Source organism: Choloepus didactylus, chromosome 8 (genome assembly GCF_015220235.1).
Source record: "Choloepus didactylus isolate mChoDid1 chromosome 8, mChoDid1.pri, whole genome shotgun sequence".
Classification (NCBI taxonomy): Eukaryota; Metazoa; Chordata; class Mammalia; order Pilosa; family Megalonychidae; genus Choloepus; species Choloepus didactylus.
In genome coordinates, this window is record NC_051314.1 from 125,801,249 (window position 1) to 125,822,330 (window position 21,082).

Genomic DNA, 21,082 nt, shown 5'->3' on the forward strand with positions numbered 1-21,082 from the left:
TTTTCCATCCCAGCCACCCAAGTCAAGGTCTCTGGTAGCGGCCATCTCTAACCTGTCCAGCAATTAGGTTTGGTCACATCTGAGCCCTAAGCCGCTTCTGGTAACTGTTGCTGCTCAGTTAACAGAGACTTTGTGTGGAGCCCCCAAATGTGACCAAGATAGTAGCACTTTAAAAAAGAGATAGAAACTACAATTACAAGTCAAAGAGAAACATCCTCTATTTAAACACTTAGTTGTTTATTTTTTAGGTGTCCTTTGCTACTTTCTTGCTGCGACCTTGGAAAAAATCACTTAAACCTTTGGTCTTGTTTTCATTATCAGTGAAATGGACATTATAATGATTTCAGTTAGGGTTATTTTCTTCTCTAAGCAAGGGGCTATTACTGATAATAGGAGACACCTCAATTTGTCCTCAGCCAAAATAGAGCTGAGCCCAGAGGGATTCTGGCCAGATCAGGGTACAGGCCAGTGGCAACATTCATTTACTCGATCGTAGATATATTCAGCGTGTACTACGTGCACAGCAAAGCAGTGGGAGGAATTCCAGACAATAATCTTGAAATCAGTCTTGCTGGGGAGTCACATCTATGAAGTGATTAAAATAGCAATAAAGGGTACGGACTATAAGTGCTGTGGGAATACAGAGAAAGGGGCTATTATGGGTTGGAGTAACCAGGGAAGGCTTCCTGAAAGAGTTCACTTGGGGTGTTCACAGGGCCACTTACTAAGTCCAGGCTCTGAGGATATACAGCAACAAACAAGTCAAAGTCTTTGACCTCAATGGATCCTATATTCTACTGGGAAGAGCTGGACACTAAACAAAACATATCAGGTAGTGATGAGTGCAAATATTTAAAAGTAAAACACAGTAGCATGAAATAAGCTAGACACAAAAGGACAAATACTGTCTGATCTCACTTATATGAAATAATTAGAATACAAAATTCATGGTCAGAAATTGGAACACAGGGTATCAGGGACAAGGGTGGAGAATGGGCACTTAATATTTAATTGGTACGGTTTCTGTTTGGGGTGACAGAAAAGTTTTAGTAATTGATGGTGACGGCAGCACAACATTGTGGAAGTAATTAACACTGAATTGTATACTTGAAAGTGGTTAAAATGGGAAATTTTATGTGGTATCTATGTCATCACAATAAAAATTTTAATAAAATTCATAACACTGTACAACACAGAGAGTGAACTCTAATGTAAACTATGGACTTTGGATAATATAATCATATTGGCTCATCAATTGTAACAAATGTACCATACTAAAAAAAAAAAATGTAAAGCAGGTTAAGGGAATAGAGATGTGAGAGAGGACAAGGATTTAAAGACTAAAGCCAAGAGAGTGAGGGGTGTGGTCAGATTTTGATCACTGGGAGAGGTTTTTTAAAAATTACTCTAGACCTGAGTAGGGACTTCAGAAAATTACTGACACATTACCAAAAATACTGACACAAAGTGAGACGTTCTTGGGGATATAAGAAAAAATAGTGATAACTTGCCACATTATTCCATCCTGAGGGAAGGAAAACGGGAATCTGGCTTTTTAAGAATCCGTAGCTCCCCTGAAACCTTGATGCATAATTCATGAACCTGTCGAGTTTCCACCCTCCCACTTCCCCAGAAGTCCCTTCCGGAAGCTCTGGACCACTGTTCTCAGGGTTCAGCTTCTGTCCTTAGCAGAACCCGCCGCCACTTCCGTTTGTAGCCGTCACTTCCACGAAAGAGTTCTACTGCGGCCCTGGCAGAAGCCACTTCCGCCCCTACTCGTCGTAACTTCTGCCCTGAATCCTAGAGAGCTAACAGCGCCGGATGTGCTCTAGCCGCTCCCGGAAGTGACTCGGCCTTTGCACCCCCCCCTTCCTTCCCCATTAGTGCCCCCCCCACGTTGCTATTTCCCTCCCTCCCCCCACTTTTAGTTTCCGGTGCTACCGCCTTCTCTCCATTGCGGCTCTTCTCTGAGCCTGTAAGGGGGAGGGAGAGGGGCGTGGAGGAATTGAGGCTCTCGGAAGCGCGAGCTGCAGCACCACTTCCGGGTGAGTGTAAGGGGAGGGAGGGAGGGGGGCCACCCACTGCCTCGCGCCCCCGCCCTGCGGGTGTCTCGCGCGCATTCCTTGCGTGAGCTGTGTGGGTCTGTCTCGCGCCCTAAAGTGCGTGCCCCGCGCGCTCCGCCTTGCGCTCTTCCCCCTCCCCTCGCCCCCTCCTGGTCCTCCCACCCCACTCGGCTCCCTCCTTTCCAGCAAACGCCGCCCTCCCGCGCTCTGGCGCCGCCGCAGCCGTTCGCCGCCGGTGTGAGTCTCGCGCTGCTGCAGCCCGGCGCGAGCCCAGCTCCACTGCTCTCCCCGCTCCCCTTTTCCTTGGATGGGGGGCGGGGGCGGGAAGGGGGGGTTCCGATTGTGACTGTCTGTGTGTCCGTCCCGGAACCGGAAGTGTTGTGGAGGAGCGGGCGATGGGAAGGAATGGGGGGGCTTAGGGTGCGGGTTGTCTGCCCTGGTGGGTGGCAGAGTTCAGCTCCCTGGAGGGAAAGGAGGGGCGTCCCAAGGAAGGGTCTTTAAGGAAGAGGTGGGGGGGTGACATCAAAAGAAAGCTCCCAGGGGCTGCCTCAGGGGAGCGAAGGTTTTTCGGGGACAGCTGGGGTCCCCAATAGATAGACCACTGTGCAAGCTGAGGGAGGTACTTCTTGGCGTAAGGCCTTGGGTAGGCAGGGGGCGAAGTCCTCGCTGAAGTGGGGGGAGGCCAGAGGAAGTGGCTTGGCCTGAAGTGGCACTGTGCCTGATACAGGGGCTTGTGCATCCCCCTAACCTTCAACTCTGCCTTCTGAGCCACTCCTCAGGGGGCAAAGACCCTCCTCTTCTTCCAACTCTTCTGTCCTTTGACCTCTGCCAACCAGTGTCTGAGCCCAGTGGTAGAACTTATAAGTTGGTGATAGAGTTCGTCTTAATTTGTGGGAATTGGATTTATTTCCCTTGTATCCATATAGGGGTGGCACTACAGTCCTGTTATTATAGCCTTCCATCTTTGGATTGTTGGTTGGGGGTCTGCCTGCTTTTCCAGACTGACTGCTGACAGTCAGAAAATTCCTGAGGTTCTCCACAGCTCTCTGGTGGTTCTCTGCACCCTTACTGGCCTCTGTAACTCAGACAATTTGTTTACAGAAAGTTCAGGAGCCCTGGAAAGGAGAAGGAATAAGACGGCAGGAGGAAGAGAGAGAGAGGGTAAGACAATTTGGGGTTAATGGCTTTTCTGATTTGGGGGGAGAAGGGGTGATAGTTGAATTGTCTTGTTTTTGATAATGACAGAATTCTTCAAGTAATAGGAATTGTAGTACTGGTGTTTGCTGTGGGATTATAATCAGCCTTTTCCCACCTGTTATCTTTTTTGTGTAAGAAGCTGTCACTGTATCTCTGTCACCCTCCATCTCACCAGGACCTATCAGGAATGAAAGGTGAAATGCCTAAATTGAAACCACTGGGTGGTATTGTATTTGAGTCCAGAGGAGTCACTCTGCTTTGGGGTCACTTGGACCCTGATTGCCAGTATACCTCTAGTGGCGTAGCTTACAGAATTGCTTTCCTGGATTTGGAACAAGCAGGGCTGAGTTTAGAGAGGGGTTCTTGTCCTTAATATTCCAGTAGAGCATTTGAAGTAGATCTGTTGAGTGGTGGGATTCTTTGATTCAGGGCTATTTGAATTCATGAGGTTTTCAGGAAAAAATTGGTCTGTGAGTAATTTCACATAAAGTTGGTAAAACTGTATGAAGCGGGCTCCAGAAGTAGATCTGGTAGAATTAAGAGTATGAGGCTTGATGGGAATGGTAAGAGTTCAGGTAGTCTGAAAATGACAATGTATGGGGGAGTTCACAGAGTTTATAATCCTAGAGGTATTTTTAAAGAACCAATTCCAGGCTGGTTTATAAAATTTATTCCCTGTAGGTTTCTGAGCCCGTGTTCTTGGTGATTAAATATTAGATGCATAGCTCCTCCTCCAATTAAATTAATTAATTAATTAATTTTTGCCTCTCATTACCCAGATCCATCATTTGTGGTGGAACTGGCAGGGCAAGGGAAGAGGAAACACAGTGCTGTTCCTCCTATAGGGTAGTGGTGGTGGTGGTCCTGTTGGTCTGTTCAGGAATGATATGATGGTCCTTTCCAAAAGGATTGGCTAAACTTGTTCTGAGTTATGTTGTACTTGGAAGAGTACACACATAGTAAGAAGGCTCCAAATCCTGTTGGGATGACCGTTCTTGAATGTCCTTAGAACCTGAGAAAAAGAAAAATTTGTTTTCTGTATTTCTTCATTTCAAGTCCTTAGCTAATATTGCGACCTTTCTGCATTTGTGCATTTGGAATGGTTCCCCGCAGTCTATCCATGTATCTGATTGTTTCTGTTGTTGAATTAAAGTTGATTGTTCTTTGCATCTCTTTTTCTTGTTGCTGCTTCTTGTATTGATGAGTGTTAAGTTGGAGGTTATTCTATCTGATACTTTGGGGTAGTTACCTTTGTAATTATGTGATCTTTATGTAACTTTCACTAATTGTAACTGATAGTTCCCATCATGGTAGAAGTGTTTCTTGAACTCTTACTTTCAGGGGCATTTTGAATATTTTATTCTTTTTCTTCTTGTGCTGCCTCCATCCCATCATCATATGCCTGGTGAACTTGTAAGGGATTTATTCCTCTCCATTCTCCACCTAAATAGTTACTTAGTCGAGTAGTAAATTATTCAGAGCCATCCACTGGACCTAGAATTAGGATCCAAAAGTCTTGATTCCCAGGTCCAATCTCTAGCTACAGAACTTGGTTGGTGTGAGTGATTCATGATTTTCTAAAGGTTGGTTGTGTTAAGGGAATGTTATTTTCTTGAGAAAGAAAATCGTGCCTCACTTCAAACAACAAAAAAATGTTAGTAGCAAGTACCAGGAAAGAGACGGTAGTCTTTACCATGTCTTCAAAACCATGTGCTGAAGGCAATGACATTTTCAGCCCTGGATGGTTGATAACACTGGGAAGCACGTGCTTGTATGGACAAAGCTCTGGTCCAAGAGTTCAAGTCCTACTATGTGCTTCAGGGATGTTAGTTGATTTTGCTTTTTTCCACCTCCAGAGTGCTTCCAAGATATTTTTTGAATTAGAGATTGAATATGTAGTTCCTTGAACCTCTTGAAAGAAAAGTACTATACAACTTAATTACAATAAACCTCCCTTCTTATTAATGGAATAGTTGAGGCTTGGTACAGTATTAAGGTTGAAACAAGAACCCAAATTTTCAGTCAATCAGAATTCTTCTTTCCACCTCTTAAGTTTTTCTTTCTTTCCTGCTCTTGGGGGCTATAATAGAAACCTTCCTCATCCTTCCCAGTCTAAGGTCAACCAGTCCCCTCCCATCCCTTTTCATCTTTTCTTTTCTTTTCTCTTCTTGTTTATTATATTGGCATAGTCACCAGAACTGGTACTTCCTTTTTAGAGATGAAGCTTCTCCGTAATATCAGTGGGCTTCTTAGGATTGGAAGAATGTTGATATGTACCTGCTTGGATGTTGGGATGGTTGGATGAGATTAGAGGATAAGTGGTAAGACGGACAGTACACAGGTATTTGAGACACCTGGCACCAGCGACACCCTGTTGCACAATTCCAGGGGAAACCATTTACCCTGTATACTGTTGACAGCCTTCATTCTTGGCTCTCCAATAGATCTCATTTGAGGGCTGTAGAGATTTAAGTCAGCATTATCAATAGAACAGTAGTTTAGCATTTTCAGGTGTCATTTTGCAGGCAAAAGTTCCTTATAGTTGGGCGAGCAGTCCTCTCCATGTACCTCACTGGGCTACACACTGTATCAGAAGCCCATGTGGCACATTTATTGTCTTGTGTTGGGACCCACTGTGGTTCTGATCTTCAGCTTTGTTCTCTTAAGAACCGAAGCGTAGTGATAGACTGGTATCCAAGAAGGTGGAGGATCCTTTTATTTATTTTCTCCCTCTGGAAAGGCTGACCTTTTAATTCAGCCTCCAGTGTTTTCAAATCAGTTTATCTTGGTAGCCAAGTCAGCTTTCACAGGATGTGGATAGAGAATATGATCTTGAACTGCATGTTGTATCAGTGCTATCAGAAACTTCAATTCTGAAAGCATTTATCAAGAACTGCCTGAAAAATTTACAGTCCATTCCTAGAAATATTCTCAGTTTTGATTCTTGGATCAAGCTACATCATCAGAGAGTTGTATCTTTGAGTTGTTTTGTTTTGATCTTTTTGGTTTGGTCTTTTGTAGACCCCTGTCCCTGACTAGCTTTTTGTTCAGAACCCTGCCCTGCTGTTTACTGTTTGACTCTGTACCTCCAATTTCCTTATTTGGAAAATGGAGATTACGGTACATAACTCATAGAATTCTTGGGGGAATTAAATGATATGATAGTTGTAAAGTGCTCAGGAAAGTACCTTGTACATAATAAGCACTTAATTCATGTTAATAATGTCAGTAATAAGGACAACATCACTTTGCCCCATTTATAAGAACCTACAGGGAATATTTCTCTCTGAAACTGCTTCACCTGAGACACCAGTAGGCCAATATAAGTGGTTGAAAGTCCTTTTTTTTTTTTTTTTTTTTTTTGTTTGAGGGCGGGGTCTTGTTCACAGGAATCCTATTCTAGGGGCATAATTGTGTTTAGGCTCTCAGTTCCTCCCTCCTCAATTTTCACATCCATAATGAGTTTACTTCCTTGCCTCACTGGGGGAAATAGTACATTAGACACACCTTTCTTTTAGCTTCTAGCCTAATTCTACCTCCTTCCCACCATCCATGACACTTGTGTCTGTTTCATTTCTCTGATCTGGAACATTAGAGAGATGGGGATTAAGGGTTAAGGTTTGAGCCCCTAGAATTGCTTTCAAAATCTGTCTGTATAGATTACCTGTTGTTCAGTTCACTGAGGTGTGTGATTACTTCTGGGGTGTCAGTGCTGTTTTAGGTTGCTGTAGGGAGGTCCACACATAGATGTGATCCCTGTCTCCCAAGAACTTGGCAAGGCTGGATCCCCTTAAACCATGATCTGATTGTTTCTTGTTTCTATTGCCTAACTGGGTCTGGAGATCCCTTTATAAAACTAGTGCTGAAAGGACCAGGCTAGCACCTGTGTCAGAGACTACCTGGTTCCACTGTATTTTATAACTGAGGGAACAGGATTTGCCTGTGATTGATCCTCAGTCATTTAATATTGAGGCTTAATTTTGTGCAGCTGTTTTAGTTACAGATTTGGTGCACCTCTTTCCTCTACTTTGCTACTTTTTAAGAAAAAGTAGGCTGAGATTCAGTTCTGCTTCCCTTTATGAGTTTTATGAGAATTGGGGGCACTGTTTAGTAGAGCAAAAAATGTGAGGAGACTCCTGGAGAAATATAAGGAACAGGGCTGCATTTAGAGCCTTGTTCCTTATATTTCATTTAGAATCCTTTCTGCTTCAAGTCCTTTGTTGAAAGTCTCTCAATTTCCTTAGTTGTCACCACTTGAAACCCAGTTTCTATGTCCAGTCCAGCCTCCAGCTCTTAGTATCTCTGGTGTCTGCTTCCAGCATATCCTCAGCGGGCCTGATGTGGCTAAAGTCACAGGTCATTCTTCCCCACCTGAGCCTTGGCTGCCCTCGGCTCAGAGTAGCAACATGGTGATGCTCATCATTCCCAGCTGTTCCTTGTTTTTCAATCCACTGGCATCATTCTTCTTCACCTGCCTTCTGCTGGGCTAGATCTTTGCTGGTCCAGGATTTGGGGAAGCTCCTTTTGACCAATATGTTGCCAGTTGAGACTTGCCAGCAGCAGTGACCAGAGTGTGAAAATCGATGGTGGGATGCCTGGATTCTGTATCCGTACGCAACTTACAATGTTATTTTGAATGATTACCTTTCTGGCTTCTTGTCCCTCACTCCCAGAATTTTATGTTTAAGTGCCATAGCATGCAGATGAGAATTTGAACTCTTGGAAGCATAGTGTTTGAGAAATACAAAGCAGGTGTCTGGTGCTGTGTATGTGTTCTGCCCCACAGTTGTCCCTATTCTGAAGTTGAGGGTGCTACTGCTACTGCTTGTTCCTACTGCTCAGCCCAGCTTGTGTGGTTCCCAGTGTAGTGCCATGGATTTTCTCGGTGGGATCTGTGGGATGCAATCCCCAGATAGCAGTTTTACTCAAAAAATACCTTAACTCTTGATGTTGATTCCTGCCAACTTCATTCTTTAATTATCTTGGGCATTTGGTGCTCTGGCCTAGAGCCTTTTCAAGCTACATAGAACTGTAGACATGCTTCTCGGAACTCTTGATTTTTTATTTCAAGGAAGGTAGACTTGAGGGATTAAGGAAAAGAGGAGCAGTGGTAGGACTCTGTCTTCTAGTCAGCTGGATGTACCTTGATCTTGAGCACATCCCTTCCTTCTCATGGCCTCAATTTCCCTCTTTGTCAGTAAAGACTGGTTATGACAATTCTGTTTCTTTCAGGCATGAAACATTCTGTGGGTGAATGAAATGTGTATAAGTTCTTTTACAAGTCCTAACTCGGGCAGCCTCTGCTGGATTGGGATATAGTGCTGAGTAGCTCTGATCAAGGCACTGGGGTGCCAGATCCTAGGTCTCGGCTGTTAATTTCCAGGAGGGCGATGAAGAGACCGGGAAGGCCTCTCCTCCCTGTCTCAAATGCTGAGCTTCTTCAGACTTGGTGCTGAGTGTAATGTGGTCTCTTTTTCTTTCTTAGGTAGAATGGAAGAATCTCACTTCAATTCTAACCCGTACTTCTGGCCTTCTATCCCCACAGTCTCGGGACAGGTAGGTGGTGCCAACTTTTTTGCTCTTCTCCCACCATGTACTTTTTTCAACTTGAGAAGTAGGTTCTATTACTGTGGAGACAGAAGCAAGATAAGCCACATGTTGCTTCACCAGGTTCCCCATCACTGAGAATTATATAGCATTTCTGTCTTGGCTTCTGTCTGGAAGTACAAAGGTACTAACTGCTCGTTCCATGATCTCCAAGGAGGTCAGACAATGAAAAGTGCTTAGGGAATAGACAAAATCAGACTTGGTTCCAATCTGAAGACAGCACTCCCTTCTCTCTTCGTTTTCTTTTAGATTGAGAACACGATGTTCATCAACAAGATGAAGGACCAGCTGTTGCCAGAGAAGGGCTGTGGGCTGGCTCCACCTCACTACCCCACCTTGCTGACAGTGCCTGCCTCGGTGTCCCTGCCCTCAACCATCAGCATGGACACAGAGTCCAAGCCAGACCAGCTGACCCCACACAGCCAGGCCTCCGTTACCCAGAATATCACAGTGGTCCCTGTGCCATCTACAGGGCTGATGACTGCTGGTGAGCAACTCCGCTCTTCTCCAATCTGAGGTGTTGATCTTCCATGATCAGTACCCCAGGCTGGAGGGCTCCAAGGACCTGGGGAGTGGGATATGTGTTTGATTACTCAATCAGATTTTTATTAAGTGCCTACTGTGTGCCTAGCAATGTGCTAGGCATTGTGGGGGATACAAAGAAGTAGAAGATGCGGTCCCTGCCTTTGAGGAGGTGACATTCTTTCCTTCTCTGAATCAAGGAGTCTCCTGTTCTCAGAGGTGGAGAAGAGAAGGGAGTCAATCAAGGGGTAAATCTCACTGTTACTGGGGGTGGGGTGGGGACAGGGGTTAGGAGACCATTATTTTTCTACAGGGTTTGGGGATTCCTATGCACTCTGGTCTGGGGGTGGTGGGAGTGGTGAGGGGTTAATTAGACAATGATCTGGGGGGAGTGAAATGAAAAAGATTAGGATAAGGACCTGGCAACATAATGCCATCTCTTTTCTCTCCCAATCCTAGGTCCAGGTTTGGTAATCACGTCCCCCTCAGGCTCTCTTGTGACCACAGCCTCGTCAGCTCAGACCTTCCCCATTTCGGCTCCCATGATTGTCTCAGCTCTTCCCCCTGGCTCACAAGCCCTGCAGGTGGTCCCTGACCTCTCCAAGAAGGTAGCATCAACCCTGACAGAGGAAGGAGGTGGAGGTGGTGGTGGAGGTGGCACTGTGGCTCCTAAGCCTCCCCGGGGCCGGAAGAAGAAGCGGATGCTGGAGTCAGGGCTGCCTGAGATGAATGACCCTTATGTCCTATCCCCTGAGGATGATGATGACCATCAGAAAGACGGCAAGACCTACAGGTAGGAGCCAGAGCCAGCGGGCAGGATGGGGTGAGGATCACTGCCTCAGCTTCCCCCACCCCTTGCTGTCTAGCCCCTATTTGGGCTCTACACCCTGACAGCCGTCCACCTTAGATTCACTTGCATGGCAGGTATTCTGTCATGGGGTAGGAAGGTAGTGCCACTAGCACTTCTCTTGCACCTCTTCGCCTAAGATGCAGAACCATTTCATCCCTCCCTTTTTTATTCCCAGTTTCGGGGAACATCACGATTGACTTATTTTTGAGTGACAGGGTGGAGTTTCTCTCTTGTAATAAGGCTTTAGACTTGGTTTGAGATTCTGTCTCCAGGTCTTTTTGGCTTTCTACATTTTCCATTTACAAGAAAATTCTGGTAAGCACTTAACTTAGCCTGTGTGCCATCTACTGGATCTTGGGCCATATTTGAGCACTAAGCTTGCCTGACCCTGCATGGTTGGGATGATGGGAGGGGTCTGTATGGAAAAGTGGGGAGGAATAGGATACCTCCCCCCACCCTTTGGGATATATGCTGCTAAAGTGGCTGTTTGCTCACTCTCTAATTCATGGAAGTCAGTTTGATCCTCCACTTCCTCTAAGTTGTCCATTACCAAAAAACATTCTATGTTTATTTGCATGTGGTACTACGCAAAAATAATTAAGTAAACGCCCTGCCCTTTGAAAGTTGAAAATTTTTTAATCCCTTGAGAACTGTTAAAGGCCCTAGTGAGTTTGGGGAGTTTGCCCCCAGTGTACAGAGCGGGATGACCTCTCCCACAGCTTTGATGCAGACAGGGGCAGGTGTGCATGGCTGGGAGCCTGGGTCTGTCCTTAGTGTACCGAGATGGGCAATGTTGTTCCCATTTTAGGAGCGAAGGGAACTGCGGCACAGGAAATGGACAGAGCCTTGGGCTCATGGATTCAGTTCCTGGCTCCACCTCGAACTTGCTGTGTGACCCTGGGCAAGTCCTTTTCCCCTCTCTGGGCCTCAGTTTCCTCATCTGTAAAATGGGGAGAATTCTGTTTTATGCCTCCCATTTGTTGGGAGTATATATCAATAAGATTTGAAATGTTGGGAACTTTGAAAGAAAGAGAAAAGAACTAGTTATCGTTAGTATTTATTTCTGTTTGTGTTGTATAGTTCTGTGGAGAGTAGCCACACCTACAGAATGTCTAAATCCCTCTTTATAAGTGAAAACGAGGAGAGTGTTGGCTATGCAGAAAGTGTTGAGGACTGCAGAATTCTAACTCATAATCTGAAAGTTCATTGCAGCTTTATTATTTCAGGTGTATTCCACTTTATACAATAAAAGTGTTCCTGGAAAATGTTTACATCATATCATGTTATAAAGGTATCTGACAAATTTGATTAATTTAAAGGCATTCCTTTATATATCATTTCATAAAGTGAAAAGCCCTTTTTAGTTTATTTTGTAGAAATCTGGATTTTTATGTATTTGTTTACAATGAGGTCATTGAGACATGAAGATTCACCTATATAGAATATGTAGGAGGGTTCTCTAGCACCCTTTGGAGTCCTTCACATGATTCTGGGTACTCTTGACTCAGCCAGTTTTGTTTTTTTTTTTGGTTTGTGGGTTTTTTTGGTGTGTTTTTCTTATTTGTTGTTTTGGTCTTTTGGACCCACATTAAAGTTATCTCTGGACTTCCCATACTGTGTGGGTTGAAAGAAATGGGAATATATAGTTGGAAGGAAGCCCTAGTAGTATTTTTCACACCCTCATTGTTCTTGGAATCCTTTGGCCCCAATTCAGGTGACTAAAAAGAACTCTGAAGTTTAGGGGGAGACTAATTGTATTCTAGGTGAACACGTGGAATTTCTTCAGGAGCTCAGAAATCTGAATTTCAAAAGGAATCTTTTTAAAAACAGAGAATACTTATTTTGATGCATTTGTGGGTCAACCACTTCCATTCCTGTGGTCAGTGGTATTTGGCTGGGTAGTGGGGGGATTAGGTTCTGTTAATCTGGGCAAGTCCACTTAACCTCCCTAGCTCTTTATTCCTGTCTGTTAAATGGGAAGACCAGTCATGGCCCTCATCTATTGTGGAAATGCTTTGAGGGAAAGGTAAAGAAATTTGAAGTTGTTTTGAGCATCTTAGGAAAAAATGGAATGATAATTCAAAGTGGTAAATACAAGCAAGGCCATTGCATTGCATGCTTCCAAGGGGCACCATTATTGTGTTTGATATGAATGGTGCCCCTGGAGTTGTGCACCACTGACATGGAGCGCTAACTTCTATATCCCCTTGCTGACTGCCCACTGCCACAACTCTCTTAAATCGAATTTCTTTCCAACCACTCAAGACCTTGCATGAGAGGACTTTTAAATTTCAGAATGGGAGATCCTTTACGGGTCACCTAGGCCAGGTCATTCTCTGCAGCTTTAATCTTCTAAACAGTCCTGGCAGATGGTTGTCCAGCCTCTGCTCAAGTTCCTCCAGTGTTAGGAATCTTGAGTTAGGTTAGGATCATCGCTTTATAGGGTATAACAGTTTGCGCTTTAATGAATTACATAACCTTTCTGAGCCTTTCTGTTCCTTTCTGTAAAACAGGGACAGTACTTGCCAGGTTGTTGTGGAGTAGAAACAACGTGTTTTAAAGTGCCTAACCTTGCCTAGCAATAGCAGGCAACAACAAATGGCAACTGTTATCATCAGCATCCTTATGATGGTCATTATTTTTATACCTGGTATTTTGAGACTGATCGTTTTGTTGCTAGTCCATTATCAATGAATTTGAGTTTTGCATATTCTTTTCTAAATCGAAACTTTGATGAAGAGGGTTATTTTATTTTGAAATTAACTTTAATGTTAAAGGCACAGTTGTATGTTCACTCTTTAAAAACACCCTCACATACCAACTGACAAGATTTTTGTTTCAGTAAAATGAATGGTTTCTTCTGCCTCTTGGAGAAATTTTAGCAACCAAGTGAAATTATTGTGCAACTTTTGGTATAGTTGCCCTCCAAGCGACAATGTGTCCAGTTTCTAACCTCAGTGTCAGTAAATTGTAGAGGAGTAGCAGGAGCTCATCCATCAGCACTGAGGCTGTCATCAGTAACACAGATTTATTATTAGAGAACACTTGGCTTACCTTTGACTGTCCTGGGTGTTTGCTAGCCCTTCTAGGTGGCAGATATTTATCTCTCCATTTTACAGACCAGAAAACTGAGGTCTAGATTGATGAGCAAGCCTATAACTGAACCCTGAGTAGAACCCAGGTGTCCAAACCCCATGGGCAGGGTCTTTTGGACCACACTAACTATACACAGAACCTTCTACCTTCCTTACAGTGACCAGGCATCCCAGGCAACAATTAGGGATTGGTAAGCTGGCAGTCACATTGCCTTCAGGGCTATCAAGTAAATAGAGAGATGGAAATTGGCCTTATTATTAGAATTTAAGTAAAAGTATTAATATTAGGCACTACACCCCAAGAGCGGTATCTTTTTTCCTGAGGAGTTCAGTATTCTTTTTAATCCTGTCCTAGTTACTCTTTAAAAATCGTCCTAAGATCAAGACGAAGCAGAAATCATCAAACCACACCACCTAGGCCCCTCTTACAAGGATGAGTTGGGGAGAACCCAGAGAAGAGGATCTTTCCAATTGCTTGGCTTCCAGGCTGTTGCCCTCTCTACTTGCCCACAGTGTATGCTGCTGAGGTATTTAAGGACAGGGTTCTGGCTCACATATAGATAACTTTTACCCAAGAAAATCTGATGAGTTGTGGCTGAACTTGTTCAGATGCCTCCTTATTTGATATTGTTGGACACCATCAGAGCAGGAGAAAGGATTGCCAACTCAGGTGATGAGTACAATGCTAGTAATCCAGATGCTAGTGATGTTAACTCAAAGTGCTGGTATTGGCTTCATGTGTTAGGAAAGAGGAGTGGTTTAGTGTGGAAGATCGGGGTTTCCCAAACGTATTTCTCCAAAATAGTTGAGGGCTACCGTCCACTCTCAGCTTATTTGGCTCACTGTAATAGTGATTCTCACTTGCCCCCAAGAGGCTGGTAGAGGGACTATATCAGATATAGGGTGGAGGGCTAGACATAAGTGGTTTGGAAAAGCCCCTCCCAATAATTCTGATACTTCCCCAGTTCCTTTAAGAAACACTGCCAAAGAGGAAGTAGCAGAAAATCCGAGAGAAGAATATTATCCGAGGAGACAGGAGAGAAGCCCTTCAGGAGAATCCAGTCATTTGTCCCTCATTATCTCAGGAGCATGAGGGATACCTGAGGGATGTACTTCATACATGGGAAATGAGGAAAAGAAGAGGGAACGGAGTTCTTTAAAAGTCTGAAATCAAGTTAAAGGCAGAAGAAAAATGAAGTCAGTTAATATTCCCAGCCCAATGAAATCTACATCAGCCCAAAGCCCATAATAAAGTTTTCCTGTCTTAGCTGGTTGAAGTCTTATTTGCACACACGTAGGGAACTGTTATTCTACAAACATTGCTTGTATCTTAGTAATGTGCTGGGCAGTAGGTTGGAAGCTTAAGCTATTAAGATGAATAAAGTAAAGCTCCTACTCTGAAGGACCTCACAATGGAGTTGGAATGGGAGAGAAGGCAGATAGGTTGGCTTCTTTTGGAAGTGGAGGGAGGGTTCGTTCAGCAATGCCTTCTTGGTGGAAAGGTTCTAACAACCTGCCCTCACTTGGCCCAGGTGCCGGATGTGCTCACTGACATTCTACTCAAAGTCGGAGATGCAGATCCACTCCAAGTCCCACACCGAGACCAAGCCCCACAAGTGCCCACACTGCTCCAAGACCTTCGCCAACAGCTCCTACCTGGCCCAGCACATCCGTATCCACTCAGGGGCCAAGCCCTACAGTTGTAACTTCTGTGAGAAATCCTTCCGCCAGCTTTCCCACCTTCAGCAGCATACCCGGTAAGGCTGCTCTCGGGTTTATCCCACTACCTGGCTGTGACTCCCTTTCCCCAGGCCATGTTGCCTGCACCTACACCTCCCTCCACAGGTGTTCTTTTCTCTTTTCCCTTTCTACGTTGCCCTTTTGAAACCTCAATTCTCTCACATTGCTGTCTGTGAAAAATAAACTATATTTTAACAGTTTGGGAGGTGGGGGGCAATTGGACCATTCTGCTCTCCGATCCCAAAGTCTGGAACGATTTTTGTGGTTTCTCTCTGTCTGTGTTTGGAAATCTTCTGCAGAGCAGGCCCTGCTTTTACTATATGCTTCAGTTCAGAGCCAAGGTGTGCATTCAACTTCAGGTCCATGGGGAACGGGCGGTATTGGTCTTTGTTCAGATTACTATTTGGAAGCAGGGTATCTGTGGTGAGTGTGTAACTTTAGGAAAAAAACAGAGGGTTGACAAGACTGAACACTTTAAGGTTACCAGGAGCCATGGGTCGCAGCACTTCATCATCTCACTGCCATTCTAACCACCGACTTAAATCAGCAACAACCCAGATCTGGGTGTCCTCTTCATTAGCCTATCCAGGCTGGAGTGTGTTTGGGAGGAGGGAGGAGGGGGTGCTTTCATCCGTCAAGCAACATCATTTCACCCAGCAGAGAGCTGAGCCCGTGGTGTCGAACTGCTTCCTCCTCCCCCCTTCCCTCCTCTCCTCTCCGGCAGGATCCACTCCAAGATGCATACCGAGACCATCAAGCCCCACAAGTGCCCGCACTGCTCCAAGACCTTCGCCAACACCTCCTACCTGGCCCAGCACCTCCGAATCCACTCGGGGGCCAAGCCCTACAACTGTTCCTACTGCCAGAAGGCCTTCCGCCAGCTCTCCCACCTCCAGCAGCACACACGGTAAGGGAGAGTGGCGGGCTACTGCCCCGCCCTGCTGGCATGCCCTCCCCACCCCCGCCCCGGACATACACAACAACCCGCATGCGGGGGGCGGGGGAGAGGCCTGGCTGGAGGAGAACATCGCTAGCATTTGGGAGAAAGAAGACCAAGCAACAATATTGGAGACATATGTGGATGCTAAGAGAGACCCTTTCTGGGGCAAGAGCTACGACAAAGAGAAACAATGACTGTGTGATATTCCCTGATATATGGGAGGCAGAGACACATCTGGAGCAGAGACAGCTTTTCTTTCTCTCATTTCTCTCCCTGGAAATATCCATGCACACATCTTGCAAGATTTTCTCCTTGATGCCAAAGCATCATCCTCCAACCCTTGGGGCACCATCTGTGATCAGGAGATACAATCAGACAATAGCTGGGTACCAGCCTTGTGACACCTACAACACAAAGACTCCAAGGGATACCAGGAGTAGGGGGGGAAGAAAAGAAGAAGACAACGACTAAGTATGCATAGGAAACTGGCAAACCGAAAATGAAAAGGCTCATGCTTTGTAAGAATGCCTACTTTGTCCCATGATTATGGAGTGATTATGAGGAAATGAACCTGCCAGCTAGAAGAATGATGATCTCCTTTGATGGTATCTTAAGTTCAACTGGAGTCCAGACTCACTGGCCAAGATCCTACTCACACAGCATCTTGTGGGTGCGAGCACCCCAACTGAATGTGGTTGGACATCTTTATGAGAAGAGGAGTCAGGCTTTCCTCACAAGGAGGAGACATGCCTTGTCTTGTTTTTGAAATATTGTACCAGAGGTTCAGAAAAGCACCTGGTCACAAAGATGATTCTGAAGTCCCAGATGAGGAGCAGGTGTCAGCACACCCTTGAGTCCTTGGCTCATCTCAGCAGAGAATCCATTCACATTGGGGGAAGGGGCCAAACTGGTACCAAACTAGGCATTTTCTGCTGGACTGGGAAAAGCCCCAAGGAGTTTCCATGAGTATTAATATCACTGCTGCTCTCCAGAATTAGCATAACTCTCTGCTTTTCTTTGACACCAGGACTTTCTCTGGGAGTGATAACTTCAGGCTGAGGGGATAGTTTCTGGCTGCAGGATAGGGGCCAAGGAAAAAGTGTTATGTTTTTCTTCTTTCCTTACCATTGTCTTTACCTTGTGTCTGAACACTGGTTAGAACACTGCTGTCAGAGCTGACTTGTATGCCAAATCGTGGAATACCTGTCCCTTGGGTACCGAGTCACCAGTAGCTGCCACCTTTCCACCCACACATCTGCCCCCTGCCAACAGAGGGGAGGCCCACCGTGAGCTAAGTGATGCAGGCAGTGACCAGAGATCAGGCATCCCAGCCTGACCCATGTCAGAGAAACTAAGGCTGGTGCTTCCTAGAAGCCCATCTGACATCTGATATACTCTCCCTTAGGAGGGCAGGATTGGCCTTGAGGTTTGTTAGTCAATCCCTGAGCAGACTGGCTGAAATCCTTTCCCTTTCTTCTTTTCTCATCCTGTGCAGAATCCACACCGGTGATAGGCCGTACAAATGTGCACACCCAGGCTGTGAGAAAGCCTTTACACAACTCTCCAATCTGCAGGTAAATGTCCCACCCTCCACACAGGACCTTGGGTCTGAGATTTGGGGTCAGAGTGCCATTGACTAGTGCAGCAATTCTCAAACTTCTCCAGGATTCTTTTACACTCTTAAAAATTATTGAGGAACCCAAAGAGCTCTTATTTTTTGTGGGTAGTATCTTTCCACATAAGATACTTTGAAATTGAGAAAATTATTAGTAATTTACTTTAAAAAAGCAATAATGAACCCATTACACATTTACATAAATAACATATTTTCCAAAACCAAAAAAAAATTTAGTGAGAAGAGTGGCATTGTTTTACATTTTTGCAAGCTTCTTTAATGTCTGGCCTAATGGAAGAGAGCTAGCTGGATTCTTGTATCTGCCGAATTCATATCATGTAACGCTTAGAAGACTCCACTGCAGTCATGAGAGAATGAGAGTGATAAAGGCACATACTGTCTTCTTCTTATTTTGAAAATATTTTTGACCTTGTGGGCCCCCTGGCAAGTTCTTGGGGTTCCTCAGAGATCCCCATACCTCATTTGAGAACCACTGGACTAGTGGGAGCAGGCATGGGCCGTCATGCTAACTTTCAGAATCCTGGTGTCTGCTGCCTGAGGTATGCTTCTTCCCTTTGCCTCTAGCTCCTGAAGTCCATTTGAAGCAATTTCTGCTGGCTCCAGATGGAAAGAGAACGTGGGAGCCTGACACCCAGCTCATGGCTTTCCTCAGAGGTCAGGCTGGTGGGAAGAGGGCAACGCACTCATGCTTGTTTCTCCCAATTTTCTCAGTCCCACAGACGGCAGCACAACAAAGATAAACCCTTCAAGTGCCATAACTGTCATCGGGCGTACACAGACGCAGCCTCACTCGAGGTGCACCTATCTACGCACACGGTGAAGCATGCCAAGGTGTACACCTGCACCATTTGTAGTCGGGCATATACGTCGGTAAGTGCTCAGTTTCTTCTTTCCTTCCCTCCAGTCCTGACAGGCCACAATCCTGGATCTGGATGAAATGCCAGATCTGTTGCAAGGAATATACCCCACCTTCCTAGCTCGAGCTTACCAGAATTAGTAAAGAGAACAGATATTAATTAGACCCAGGGCTGAGGAATTTGGGGGGTTCCTGATCCTGTAAGTCCTTAGAGATGGATAAACAGTGTTTCTTCATTTCTCTGAAACATAAATCAAAGTAAAGCAACCTGAAATTTGGGATGGGATGGGGGGAAGATTTCAGTTGGATATTTTCTGCTAGATTCCAGAAAGAGGTTATAAAGGCTCTATTCAGAGATCTTTGAGAGAATGGCAGCTTTTCCCTCTGTCAGTTGAATGCCCATGGAAATGTCTAAAGCAGCCCCCACCACCACCTGATAGTGAGCACTGAAAGTGCCTGCTTGGGAGAACTTACCCAGGGCTCTAGAATATCTTTGTATAAGTCATGCTCTATTTAAAGCAGAATAAGAGCCCAGGATGCTAGTTGCAAGTAACCTCTTCCTTCTCTTTCATCCTTCAACTCCCTTTCTACCATCTCCTGTAGGAAACGTACCTTATGAAACATATGCGCAAACACAACCCTCCTGATCTCCAGCAACAAGTGCAGGCAGCGGCGGCAGCAGCAGCAGTGGCCCAGGCCCAGGCCCAGGCTCAGGCTCAGGCTCAAGCTCAAGCCCAAGCTCAAGCCCAGGCTCAAGCTCAAGCCCAAGCCCAAGTTCAAGCCCAGGTCCAGGCCTCCCAAGCATCGCAGCAGCAGCCTCAGCCACCACACTTCCAGTCCCCTGGGGCAGCCCCCCAGGGTGGGGGTGGTGGGGAAAGCAACCCCAACCCTCCACCCCAGTGTTCCTTTGACCTGACTCCCTATAAGACGGTGGAGCATCATAAGGACATCTGCCTCACTGTCACCACCAGCACCATCCAGGTGGAACACCTGGCCAGCTCTTAGAGACCCATCCTGCCACCCACTGGGGAGAAGGGAAAGAAGTTCTGGTCCCTTCTTTCTCTATTTCCTCTTGGTGGGAAAAGTCCTCTTCTTCCTTGACAGGCCTTGGCTCCATCTCCTGGGGCCTGAGGCACAGCCTTCCTTCACAGGATACCATCCCTATTCCCAACTCTTCTTCAAAAGGAACATCTGCCCTCCTGACTGGCAGAGGAATACTGAGCTGGTAGTGTAATCCAGCAGCCTCCCCTCCCAAGCATAGCTTTTGAAAATTGGGGGTTGGTGCTCAAGGGAGGGATTTGCTATGACCTCATAGAAACTTGTCCAGTGTGGGCACTTACCTTCTCCTTACCCTCCTCATCCTCAGAGTTTGGGCTGACAGAAGACTAGAGGCTGGCCCTCCCAGATAGCAGAGAGGAGGGAGTTCTACATGCAAACTGCCTCCTGTTTTGTTTTTGCCTGCAAAAGAACAGAGGCTTCTCATATGCCCCAACCCCAGAAACCATTTTTCTTTCTCTAAATGGTCTCACTTCACTTCCTACCTAATACTGGAGGAAGGAGATTTAGGTGAGGATCAGACCTCCCTTTATTTGTAAGGGGCAAGGGCTGACATGTGGTCCCCAAGGGGCCAGAGATTCCCAGGGTGGTCAAGAGTGGCTTAAAAGTGTGGGTCATGGTTTTCTTTGGAGCCTCTCTCCCCCTTCTCTGCCAACCAAGTTCTTGTACTCTCAGTCTCTCCATCCCAAGTCCCAAGGAGCTGTGGGAGATTTGTGTTATCTATGAAACCCCAAAACAAGGGGTGTTGCAGAGAAGGGAGAGTTCAGGGCAAACAAAAGGACTGGACTTAGCTCCCTAGGTGCCACGGTCAGTTGCTGGACATGGATTTATATATAAATATATATATATATATATATAAATATATATATACCCACTCCTCATGGCCATCTTTGTTGTAACCATTTCTGTGTTTATAAATGCATTATCTTTGAGAATTTTCATATTTGATGTTTTATTTTATTTTACCATTTTTTCTTCCTCTCCCCCCTGTCCTCTGGCCATGGCGTTATTTCCTTTTGTCTTTTTTTTTTTTATTTTTAAATCATGGCAGATTTCAGAGAAAAGAGAAAATGAAAAAAAAATCAGGAAACCAGTTGTTATAAAGCAATTTAAAAATGAAAAAAACCTTATGTACAAAACAAGGGGTGTTTTTAGAACATTGTATAGAAATAAATTCATGTAAAAGGATCAGAGGCAGTGGAGCTACTGGTGTGAGTGAGCATGGGGAGAAGCCATCTGGGAAGGTGTTCCAGGACCTTACTAAGGATTTGCACCAGAGTGTATGTGTGTGAAGAATGAATGCTGTGTGATGAGGTTCCATGTGTGTAATTCCCCAGACATAGAAGGATATAGTTTAGATACATCAAGTGAAATCCTAGTTTATGAGGATTTCTACATATGAATCCCATAATGGGAACTGTATTGCCAAAATATGTGAGAGCAGGATTTTGGTTATGTGCTTAAAAAAAAAAAAAAAGGCTAAGGCTCCCTATCAAAGAAATGGAAGCATGGCCTCTTGG

General features: G+C 45.2%; 1 protein-coding gene across 10 annotated transcripts; it reads left to right on the top strand.

Moving 5' to 3' along the window:
• The first annotated feature begins 1,915 nt into the window (after positions 1–1,915).
• Positions 1,916–20,750, top strand: ZNF384 (zinc finger protein 384). Of its 10 annotated transcripts, none has more exons than XM_037846880.1 (12): positions 1,916–2,045; positions 3,165–3,224; positions 8,746–8,816; positions 9,117–9,354; positions 9,590–9,637; positions 9,849–10,182; positions 11,048–11,140; positions 14,867–15,091; positions 15,799–15,981; positions 17,510–17,588; positions 18,362–18,520; positions 19,110–20,750. In XM_037846880.1, the coding sequence occupies exons 3-12, from the start codon at positions 8,751–8,753 to the stop codon at positions 19,509–19,511; spliced, it is 1,827 nt and encodes a 608-aa protein (XP_037702808.1). In that variant the 5' UTR covers positions 1,916–2,045; positions 3,165–3,224; positions 8,746–8,750; the 3' UTR covers positions 19,512–20,750. The 10 variants fall into 10 exon arrangements, with proteins under 10 accessions (XP_037702808.1, XP_037702810.1, XP_037702811.1 ...); XM_037846881.1 differs by lacking the exon at positions 1,916–2,045 and adding an exon at positions 2,527–2,706; XM_037846882.1 differs by lacking the exon at positions 1,916–2,045 and having other exon boundaries at positions 2,526–3,224; positions 8,750–8,816.
• The last annotated feature ends 332 nt before the right edge of the window (positions 20,751–21,082 follow it).